We start from the raw sequence: 12,061 nt of genomic DNA on the forward strand, positions 1-12,061 counted from the left end.
AAATATATTAAGTACCTAGCACCATGACTAGCACTTAGTAGGCACTTGACGGGTGGTTGCTATAGCAGTTGTTGTTGGCAATAGTAGCTACAATTTAGCAGCAGCTGCTACAAGATTAGCAAAGGAAGACTGTCATATTGACTAAGGAAATCCACAAAGAATTCTATGCAATCATGACTCGTTCATGGCTTGACTTCCCAAACAAAGTGTTTACACAGCACCGAGTTTGGAGCTGTCAGTGACCAAAACACGATGTAGTCAGTCCAACCTTCTTATTCTGCAGATGAGTTCACTGAACCCCAGACATGTTTAGTCACATTCTAAGCCTATATTTTGTATCAGCAGCAGAGCTAACACTTCAGACCAGGCCTTCTGATTCTCAGGCCAGTGCTCTTTGCATTTTCCATTCAACAGAAGAAAACTGATTTCTAAACCCTCAGGTATAAGGTATTGGGGACATTATCAACATCTCTGTCTCTGTGCATTTCAAAGGTTATTTTCAGTGGCTATACCTCACTAATTCAAGTGGGCTTGTTAGCTCATCCTAAAATTCTATGGTATCTATGCATAAATCAAAAACTTTGTGGTTTTCCATGCAAAGAACTATGCAGATCTGTAGGAAAGGAGAGGTAACAACAACTTCCATTTCCCTGATTTCGATGCTCAAAAGTTATCATGCAGTAACATTGTTAGGAGATTGTTAATAAAGAATAAAACAGCTCAAGAATTAACAGAATATATATGTCATTTAGTCAGTGTTTCTGCTGGCTCAGAAATATGTCCCAATATGTGGACAGGCTTATCCTACTCTGCTTTCAACTCTCCATTTATTTGTTAAAAGAAAAACAACAGGCAAGTCTTCTCTCTCAAGTTTTATATATTATGTAAATAATATATAAATATATACACATATAAGAGTAATATATATAAGTACACACACACACACACACATATATATAAAGTTAAAAATTCCTCTGCAACTTCTCTGGATATTATATTTCATTATAAAGTTTCTGAACAAAAAACACAATGTCCTTTCCTTCCTAAAGAAAAACAAAGAAATACCCTACATTTTACATTCAACAAATAAATGATTAATATTCATACAAGTATCCTCTTATCATATCATAACTATATCCTCTAAGAGAAATATTAGTACTGTTACCTGCATTTATATAAGGAAACCGAACAGTAAAAAACAAAACAACTTGCGGAAGCCCACGTGGTTGGTAAAGGAGGCATCTGATCCGTGGCTCATTGCTGTAAAGGTCACGCTGCTTGACCGTGTCTCCGTGGATATGGGGGTAGGCATGCCAGCTCTTTAATTATCCAAGTTCCATGTCAAAGGCTTCTAAAACATTTTCAGTATGAACTTGAAGTCTCTCCTCATCGCATACATGCAAGAAATATTTTAGATTTACAGAGAGCTTAGTAACAATAAAAAAGTTAACCCCTTTTTTAATACTTGGTATAAAAAAATTAATATTTTAAAAAGATCCTTTTTTTCTGATACTGTATAAGGTTAATCTGCTTCTATTTTATTTTATATACCAAGGCGTTTAAGGAAATATCATTTGGGATACTTTGTTCTTTTGAAAAATGTACTTTAGCTGACGTCTTGGCCTTTATATTTAGAAAATGATATTTATGCATCTTGTTACTAGTTCTAGTCCCTTGAAATCTGCCTTAATGTGGAGTTTCTACACTTTTTCAGTATATTTTATTACCAATACAAAATCCACATCTATGTAATATTTTTTCATATTTGTGTGTTTGTTATGATTATCCAAAACTGTACTGCTAGAGTCACTCACCAAATTCCAGGAATTTAAAAGTATGTAACTAATAAAATAAATTCACAGTGATTTTTTAAAAAGTTGATGGATTTTGAAACTATATAGAGATAGCTTTTAAGTCCAAATCAGAAAAACCTGACTCTAGTTATCTATTTTGTTTTAAAAGCATAACAGTTTTATTTGCTTTCTTTTTTGAATGTCTATCAGGATCTTTATCTTAAGTGTATTTTTTACCAATTTTTAAATTTATAAATTTATTAATATTTTTATTAAATTAAAGTGTATGTTTTAATTAAAAAGTATATCCTTTTAAATGATAGCCACACAACATGGAAAATACATGTTTAAACATAGTGCCTTATTAATTGTGACTTACTGGACAAGAATCACTCTTTCTGTTGTTTAATAATATTGAAATATATAGTTTACTTTATTGTATATAATTAAGTTCTACAATTATAAAGAGTGAAAATGTATTAAGGGTCAGAAAACCATGGCTCAGACCCTTATGTGACATAAACCTCATGAGGCCATTAATTCCCACCTAATGTTCCTATATGTCCTCCCTTTCAAAAAAAAAGTGTAGTAATTTATGTACTCAATATATGTTAAGGCAAACTTCATGCTCTATTTTTGTTCCATATCAATAAACATATCGTGAAAAATTATTGAAAAAGAAAAATATTCCATTTAGTAAAAAAATGACTTGCAAATTGATTTTTGTCAAATGGCAGTACAAAATGGCAAGGATATAGTGGTGAATAGTACAGACATGATCTTGGCCCTTATGAAACTGACTATCTAATAGAAAAGATCAACATTAAAATCAGTCATTGGAGGAATAGTGTAAAGTGTTACAGGAATGTATAACTGGTATACCTAAACAGGTCAGGTGTTATTGTGAATAACTTTTTACTAGAAATCACTTTTAATCTGCATATGAAGAGAAGTATGAGTTGGCTAGAGTAAAGTAGAAAGCATTTCCAGGGAGAAGAGGTGGCATTTGCAAAGACCCTTATTTGAAAAAGAGTATATAGTTCATTAGATGTTCTAAATCAATTAGAATAATAAGGGAGATACAATGAAGAGCAAAGAATACAAAACTGAAGGAGTAGATGGGCCAGACCTCATAGAATCTAGACTATGTCAAGACATTTGATCATCATCCTAAGAGTAATGGAAAGCTATTGAAATATTCTGAATTACATTTACAAAGGTTGTTTTGGTGCAGTGTGCAGATAGACTGAAGGGAACCAAACACGGATTCAGAACGACCATTTTGGAGGAAACGGCAATAATCTAGGTTAGACTTGATGGCCACCCGGACCATGTAGTGATGTGGGAATGCAAAAAAAGTGCACTGAATCCAGGGATAGCAGGCAGAATTGAAGTATTTGGCACTAAATTGAATGTGGAGGTTTAGGGAGGGAGAGAAATCCAAGATTGCTCCTATAAAACATCATAGGACATTTTATAAGATACAGAGATGTCAAAGGAAGGCAGAAGGGAGATGGGAGGGATACAGGATTTTTAGTTCAGTTTTAGAACTCCAATCTTTTAAATAATTTTGAAGTTTCAATGAGATACCTAAGTGCAAGTGTCATTTGGACAACTGGGTGTGTGGAGATCAGCAGAGGGCTCTAACTGGAGAGGAATATTTGCGATTGGTGGGTACCTAAGTGCTACTGGAAGCTATGTTGGTTGATGAGCTCTACTAGCGTGAATGTAGCAGGACAGGGTCAAAATGGCTGAGATATCCTATGTCCTTCTTTTCCAAAGGGAATTACAGCATTTAAAAGAATACAAAGAAATTGTTGCCCACAAGGCATTTAGAAATCAGGGGATTGGGACCTCATGAAAGCAAGGGAAGAGGACATAATGAAAGGGGAGAAGCCATGCTTGTTGATTGCTGCAGAGAGAGCAAGTCAAATAAGAACTCAAAATTAACCTTTTGTTTTCAGTGACAAAACATGGAGAGTCTGTCATTTTCAGAAAGAAATGCTAGTTAGCTGAGGACCTGATAGATACATGAGGAAAAAAAAGAAGATAAACAGCTTTTTGAAGAAGTTTGGCTGTGAAATGGAGTAAAGAGTTAGGGCTGTAAGTATTTAAAGAGGATTGTGGGTTACAGGAAGGTATTCTTTTTTTTTCCTCCAAGGTAAGAGAGAATCAAGCAAGTTTACGTTGATAGGAAGAAGCCAATAGATCGACAGATATACAAGATGAGAGAAGGAAGAGATAAGAGATCTATAAAGTATTCTGGAGAGGTAGGAGGTGTCCAGATTATGGGGACAGGGATTGAAAACTTAACCCATTGAAACAGGAAGGAGAAAGAATAGGTCCTGACACAGAGAGGTGTGTCACTTTGGAGGTGGGAAGTAGAAATGTCACCATCTGATGCTGTATCTTTTCTCAGTGAATTGAGAAATAAGGTCATCAGCTTGAGGTCAGGAGAGAGGGAAGAAAGAGGTTGGAGGTAGGAGGTGAGTGGAGAATATTTGGAATTGTCTTTGCAGAGTAGGAGATGGAGCTAAGTCAAGAAAGACTATGTTAAGGACTGCTCAGGTTGGGAACCATGCATTTCTAATGTTGCCGGTCTGCCAAGGGAAGTTAGTTTCTCCAGTCAGGCATAGCAGGCTGAAAGACACACAGGATCCTCTAGTTTAATATACCAATAGCAAATTATCTTTAATTTCATCTTTCTTTTTGTTTGTTTTTAGCAATAAAATTTCTTCATTGATATGGTGTTTTCCTGTGTTCTCTTGGTTGTAGCGCCCTCAAGTGGTTGATCCACATCACTCACTCACAGCTGTTCTCATGTGGATGTATTTGAACAAGCTGTGAATTAAGCCTATGCCTTACATTGCTGCTAGTAAAAATGAAAAATCAGTTACTACTTTGACTAGAGACAATTGGCAGTGGAAACAAACTTCCATTATATATTTACAAAACATCGGCTACTCACTGTCCTATTACTTTGCTGTACTTAAAATTGTGTTGATATTTTGTTATGTGTAAGTAATGTGAAAATGATAAAATAAAGAATGAGTAGGGTTATGAATAGCATTTTTTCACTCTCTGGGATTTCTATAATGGTGTCCAAATTTACACTGATACCCAATAAATGCCAGCACCAATACCAGCCATCTTCTCTTACTATTCAGAATTTTATGGTCAATTAGAGCACTCTACTTAGAAAGGATCTTACTCAAGACATTGCATCAGGGTGACCCTTAAAATGTAGTTACAGTGCATTTAATTAATCTCTTGAAGTCTCTTATTGAATTTTTGTCAGGGTTTACATAATACTGAATTTGCAGTTCAGTTGTTGAGTCTGTCATTAAAAATACTTAGATTGATAAATTATTTAGCAGTAAATCCATTTCTTTGAAATTAATATTTTAATTCTTTCTTTACCTAAGTAGCCTCAAAATAGTCAATGGCTTGGCCTGACCTGGCCCAGATATGGAGTTGTTGGATTATAGAAATGGAAGAAACAAACTCAATAATAAAATAATAGAGGCATAAAAGTTCTCAACTTCTTGGGGGTGAAAAGCATGGTGGTGCATGAAAGTGAGATTTTTCCATCGTACTTTGCCTTCCTTGACGATATTCCTCTACTTTATTCAATGTGCTCATTATGTGCACTATTCTTACCAACTGCGTATTTATGACCATGAGTAACCCTCCAGACTGGACAAAGAATGTGGAGTAAGTAGAATTAAAGTATCTTTCAAAACTGTTATTCCTTTATATTTCAAATTGTGCATTTACTATCTTGAAACATCATTTTTTTTTTTAGCTAGCTACTCTAAGACAGACAAGTTTAATCAATGATTCAAGTTCATTTCAATCACTAATTTCCTCCAGGACAAAGCTTGCAGTGGCTAATTCAGAAGCTCAAATTACTGCAGTGTTTTGACTGTCAATATCTGTAGATCTAGATCTTCCTTATGAGTCTCATACTCCTTTGAAGATTATCAGTGATTACTATTATCCAATGATAAAAATTATACCTAACTTGTATGTTCCTTTTCTCACGGCTATCACCTTTCTGAGTTTTATTAGTATGTTTCATGGCCCTTAATGATGCATGTTTTGTTAAACACAAATGCCTCATTAATCTTTGGGTTAATACCTGTTTGCTTAAATCAGTCTGAAAGCCAGTGTATTTCAGATAATATCTTCTTATAGAACCATATTATCTGGGCATGCAAACTAATGTGGCAAGTACGATACTCATTTAGTTACAGTCAATGAGAATTTCTCTGAGAAAGTGTGTTTCTTTTTGCCTATAAACTCTTCCTAAGCTCTGCTTCATAGGGAAACCACTGTAGACCTATATGGAAACCTCAAATTTCTGTTTGTTATTGTGTAAGTCTTCTTGAACTTATGTACATGTAAATTACCTAATAGATCTTTAATATAGACTTGGCTATTTTCTCTCAGGTACACCTTTACAGGAATTTATACTTTTGAATCACTTGTAAAAATACTTGCAAGGGGCTTTTGTTTAGAAGATTTCACATTTCTGCGGGACCCATGGAACTGGTTGGATTTCACGGTCATTACTTTTGCGTAAGTATCTTAATACATTTTCCATCCTGAAAGAGTAAATCATTGGAGGGAGCTTTCACTATGTCTTCTTGGTGGCTTCCCTTGACAAATCAAGCATTTTTCTTAATTACCATGTGAATTCAGAATATTTTTCTTCTGATCAAATTAGGCACTTGGAGAAATTAGAAACTATAATTACATGTAAATTATATGTCTTTGGTTTCAGTTAGCACTGTAAAGTAATAAAATAGTTTCCCAAGTAACACAGATTATGAATGATGACAATGCCATTTTTCTCTTAATTGGGAAAACTGATGGCAACACTCATTGAAGTTGAAAGGTATTGATGAAAGACCAACATAGACTTAGATTTCCCTAAATTCTGAATAACTCTGGTTTAATTCTACAGGTATGTAACAGAATTTGTAAACCTAGGCAATGTTTCAGCTCTTCGAACTTTCAGAGTATTGAGAGCTTTGAAAACTATTTCTGTAATTCCAGGTAAGAAGAAACTGGTATAAGGTGGTAGGCCCCTTATATCTCCAACTGTTTCTTGTGTTTTGTTATTGTGTTTGTGTGTGAACTCCCTATTACAGATATGTGACAGAGTTTGTGGACCTGGGCAATGTCTCAGCGTTGAGAACATTCAGAGTTCTCCGAGCATTGAAAACAATTTCAGTCATTCCAGGTGAGACCTAGGTTAAACACCGAGGCTGACTTTAGCTACATTGGTGCTATATAATCACAGCTTTTGTGCATAAGCCTTTTGCTTATCATCTACTGCAAATAAATACGTAAAAAGCAAGAATCGGTACATCATATTTTGGATGGATTTGATTCTTTGCTCTTACTGGTGCTTCTTTAAGACTGTTCTAAATCAGCCTTCGAGTTTAACACGTTTTTGCATGAGGCATTTGCAGTACCAGGCTACATGGTTTGCATCCTAAAACATCAAGCTTTCCGCATAGAAGCTGTACTGTGAGGCATTCAAACTGATCCAAATTTGACCATTTAAGTCAAAACTGGTAAATTTCTTACCTGCAGACAAATGAAAGAGCAGGGGATAGCATGAGTGCTGCATGGGGCTCAGTTTTCAGATGTCTTCCTTTTTTAACCCATATGCAAGCTTGCAGAATTCACAAATATATAACCCCTTAACTCAATGACTTCAAGATTTCTTACTACTCTATTTATATAGATTTTTCTAAAATCAAATACAAGGTTAGGGAGTAAGACATCTGCAAATAAAAGCAAAATATTTACACAAGGTTGATGTTTAAGCATGAATAACAAAATCATTTCTTTTGCTCTAAGGAGTGTTTGGAAATACACTTTTGGTTCATTTCCATTCGCAGTTTTCTAATGAACATTCGAGTTCTGCTTTCATTCATTTTTCACCAGCTAGCAGGCTTTTCATGAAAATGTTATTCAATCACAAGCATTAAACTGATATTGTTGGCATTCTGCATGACATCTTTATTTTCCAGGACAAGCTCGTGATGTTTTTATAGGTAAAGTAGCTGTTGCATAGTGTATTTACATTCCTCCCTGTGGTTTTATTTGTAGGCCTGAAGACCATCGTGGGGGCCCTGATCCAGTCTGTGAAGAAGCTCTCTGATGTCATGATCCTGACTGTGTTCTGTCTGAGCGTGTTTGCACTAATAGGACTACAACTGTTTATGGGCAATCTGCGGAATAAATGTTTGCAATGGCCTCCAGATAATTCTTCATTTGAAATAAACATCACATCCTTCTTTAATAACTCACTGGATGGGAACGGAACCATTTTCAATAGGACAGTAAGCATGTTTAACTGGGATGAATATATCGAGGATAAAGGTAAGATATATCTTTTAACCATTAATATGCTTAGTCCTTTAAATATTAAAATATATATGTTGTGGAAGTTGTCACAATTCTGATGTGAACCAAATGACTTAGACCAATTTAAGATAACTCAATACATCTGATACATAAATCTTAATCCTTTTTCCTTATCCATGAATCAACATGATAAATTACCATTTGAAATGTTATCTTTTTCCTAAACCAGTGTTGAAAGCAATAGTGTATTCTGCTATACAAGCAAAAAATATTTATTCGATAGATGTTGATCATGAATTAGCAGTCATCTTAATAAATTGGCACCTTTGAACTATTCAGAAATGTTAAGAAGATGGAAGAAAAATAATTTGGCTCTGTTTTGTTGACTCAATGTACGTATCTGGAAATAGAGAAACCATTCACCAAGATGAAATCTGAATTTGTGTAGTCATCAGAAAGTTAATCAACCCCAATCCAGCTCTTTATTGATGATGGGACGATGTAAACTAAACACCTACTTCTATGATATTCCTATTCTAATTTATCCCTTTGGTGTCCATCATTGTTTTAGAGTTCCTTATCAGTATAGTTTGATTTTATTTTAGGGATGAACATCAAAGTAAAACTTACAATGCCGTATACTACAGTATAACTTCTTATCAGTGAAGCCAGATCCTCTGTCACTTGGCTGACAAGGCCTCTCCCTTTCCATGTACAACTAGCCAGCTGACTTACATTGGTCTCTTGATTATCAGTACTCTTCTGGAATAACTTATTCTGAGGTATCCTTCATGGTTTTTAGAACTATATGGAACTTTGCTCCTTCTCACGTAATACTAATGTTTTGAGAGTTAGTGTTCTTATGAAGATTTATACTGGAGAGATTGAAATTCATTGGACAAATGAATAAATAAATTATTCCATTATTTATGAGGTTTCCCATTTTTACTTATTAATAACAACATCACAATCTTTACACACAAATCTTTTCTCTACTTCTGATTGTTTCCTTCAAATGGATTTCTACTAAAAGAACTTTTGAGGGTCAAAGAGTGTGACCAAAGTAAGGCTATGGAGGTAGAGTGTCAAACTACTACCCAGAGACTGGACCACTGTCCACTCCCTGCAGCAGTGGCCGTCTTACTAAACTCTCACTAATATTGACTCATACTATGTTTTAGAACTGTTTGGTAGAAGGAAAAGTGTATCCTCTTGTGTCTTCATTATTAATGCAAATAGAATTTTAAAAATATGTTTATTCATATCATTACCAAGTTATATAGTTCATATAATATGAATTATCTGTTGATGTTTTGACTGTTATTCTGTCAGGTGATAGTACATTTTGAGGAATTCATATGAACTCTTTAATCTTTATCAAGCATATTAACATTTTGTCTTTTCTTGGCAAACATATTCTCCAGCTTTTTTTTTTTTTCATCTTATTGCTTGTTTTTGAAGCCTAAGTGATTTTGATTATTAGGCAATCTACTAATCAAATTTGTTTTTGTTTTTGCTATTTTTGAGTTTAGAAAATGCTTCTTGATATAGAGATAATAAAAATATTCACCTACTCTACATGTAAAGTAGTATAGTCTACATTAAAAAATATATATTCTTTATATTCCTATTTATAGCATTGCTTTTAATCTTTAATATTTAAAAACCAATAATTACTTTTTGATATATGTTGTGAGGAAGGATTTAAAACTTCATGCAAACCTACGACTCAGATTTCCCTTCATAATCATATTAGGGTACTCCTTGAATATAGGCTTTAAGTAGTCCTAAAAATAATCGTAATAATTTTTTGTGGGGGATATAGTATATAAGTTCTTTAAAGTGTGTGATTTGTATGTGAATATGTAAATATAAATGTCTATTTATGTGTCTTTCTGCAGATCATTTTTGCAACTTAGTAAAATTATATACAAGATATTCCTTAAGAATAAAAACTAGATATACTTATCTCCATAAAAACAAGTTTATCATGTTCATTTGAGGCAATAATCTAGACAAAACCCAAAACAAAACACTTATTTACAGTGCCATAGAAAGAACAAACACCTAAGTCCACTTTTCTTAGGAAATTCAGTTTAAATTAATGGGGAAGAAATGCTGAAACTATTTTGAGTCCAGGCAAAAAAATATTTTTAAAGTAAAATTTTATTTGCATGGAAGCACTTAGAAGCAGCAAGGCTTCCCTTTCTCTCATTTTTTTTGTGCCAAACAAACAGCCTTAATTTGGTAGCTCTTTTTTTAAGTATCCCAAGCAATTTGAGTTTGCATTTGTAGTAAATGCTGATATGCGAATGCTATAATTGTTATTCCTTCCAAGTTTTTTTCTCTTTAAAGCAGATTTTCTAAACAATTGTTTAATTTTTTGATATTTAGTGTTCAATTTTGATTAAAATATTCTCATTTTAGCCATATACATATTTATCATTTAATCCATATACGTATTTATCATTTTATCCAATTTGTTATGGTTGAAAAAATTACAAGCTTTATTGCCTAGTCACAACAATGGAAGCATTTTGAGGGCTTTTTTTTTTAATGATTCTTTCTATTCCTTGCTTTTTAAATAGGTCATTTTTATTTTTTGGAAGGACAAAACGATGCTCTGCTTTGTGGCAACAGCTCGGATGCAGGGTAAGTGATGTTTGGTTTAGAGTTTGAATCCACACTGCTCTATGGGCCTCAATAACCTGCCACCTCCCACCCATCCAGCCCGTTAGCTCCTCATTCAAAGCCCTCCATAAATTCCACTTCACGCCGACTCTCAAAATAGCTGGGATAAGTGTGGTTTCTCACCTCCTTCACACACTCATATGCAGCAATTATTTTTCCATACTAGGTCACAGCTAATCTGCCAAATTAGTTCAGTGGAAAAATAGAAAAGCAGTACATATATATATAAGAAGCTTAAGTTAATAGAATTCATAAGCATGTACTTTTATAATGTGATATTTTATATATGCTAATGTGGTCTCCATGGCTTAAAACGTAAGTGCTCTGAAGATAATGTCAGTATATGAAGGCATGGTGGGTGTATGCCTACCATATTTTACCAAAGTGGTTAAAGCATAGCCTGTAGAGTTTGTGCGGATTCAAACCCTGACTGTACCATATAACATCACCTCTTCTTAGTTTCCTCATGCAATAAATGGGTCTAATAATAGGATTCCTGTGAGAATTAAATTGATTAGTGAATGTATAGCTATTATAGTATTCAATTAATGCTCTTAATTATTATGATTGACATCATGTGAACAGGTATTACTAAGAAATATTGCACCTGGAGCTAAAGCCTAGGAAAATTCAGAGAAATAGTCACCTTCTCCTGTTTGGCAAGATTTTAGAATCACAGAAGTCTAATGTTCTTTCTACAAAAGATGATGTTGTGGACATTAGTAACTAATACCTCTAGCAAAATTCCCAATGGCAACAGCCTTGGCATTTGGCTCCTGTGATAAAGACTGTGTTCCTTTTATCTCCAGATCGCAGTGATATGTAAAGCAGGCTGATTTAATTCCTTATCTGTAGTGTACTAAGTTCTTCATGTATGATGTCTTATTCAATGCTTGTCCATTTGCGAGGCAGGTTCTGTTACTAGTTCTTTCTTACATTTGAGGTGCCTAAAGATTAGCAAGGTTCGGAAATGACCAGGACCATCAGTGCACAAGTCTCAGGCACAATATTGAGTCTAGCTTGGCTTGATTATTGAAGTCATACTATGAATCTTCACAGTGTGGAGTCATTCCCCTTAATGTACCCGCATCCAGCCCTTCTTCAGCCCTCTCCCCAGCTGCCACCCTCATATACACACTTCTGCCTTTAGGTATCTTCAGTGACCGTCAGTTTCCTTTCCCTGTAGACTTACT

The 12,061-nt window shown here is 34.4% G+C and overlaps 1 protein-coding gene across 6 annotated transcripts in view; it reads left to right on the forward strand.

Annotated features, from left to right (window-relative positions):
- LOC108397611 (sodium channel protein type 2 subunit alpha) overlaps positions 1 to 12,061 on the forward strand; it is a 115,173-nt gene that overhangs the window by 40,455 nt on the left and 62,657 nt on the right. For all 6 annotated transcript variants that reach the window (XM_073241583.1, XM_073241587.1, XM_073241586.1 and 3 more), the window contains 5 exons: positions 5,417 to 5,507; positions 6,246 to 6,374; positions 6,950 to 7,041; positions 7,920 to 8,192; positions 10,766 to 10,829. In XM_073241583.1, the coding sequence (XP_073097684.1) occupies positions 5,417 to 5,507; positions 6,246 to 6,374; positions 6,950 to 7,041; positions 7,920 to 8,192; positions 10,766 to 10,829 (649 nt within the window). The remainder of the gene's footprint in view (positions 1 to 5,416; positions 5,508 to 6,245; positions 6,375 to 6,949; positions 7,042 to 7,919; positions 8,193 to 10,765; positions 10,830 to 12,061) is intronic.

Source organism: Manis javanica, chromosome 7 (genome assembly GCF_040802235.1).
Source record: "Manis javanica isolate MJ-LG chromosome 7, MJ_LKY, whole genome shotgun sequence".
Classification (NCBI taxonomy): Eukaryota; Metazoa; Chordata; class Mammalia; order Pholidota; family Manidae; genus Manis; species Manis javanica.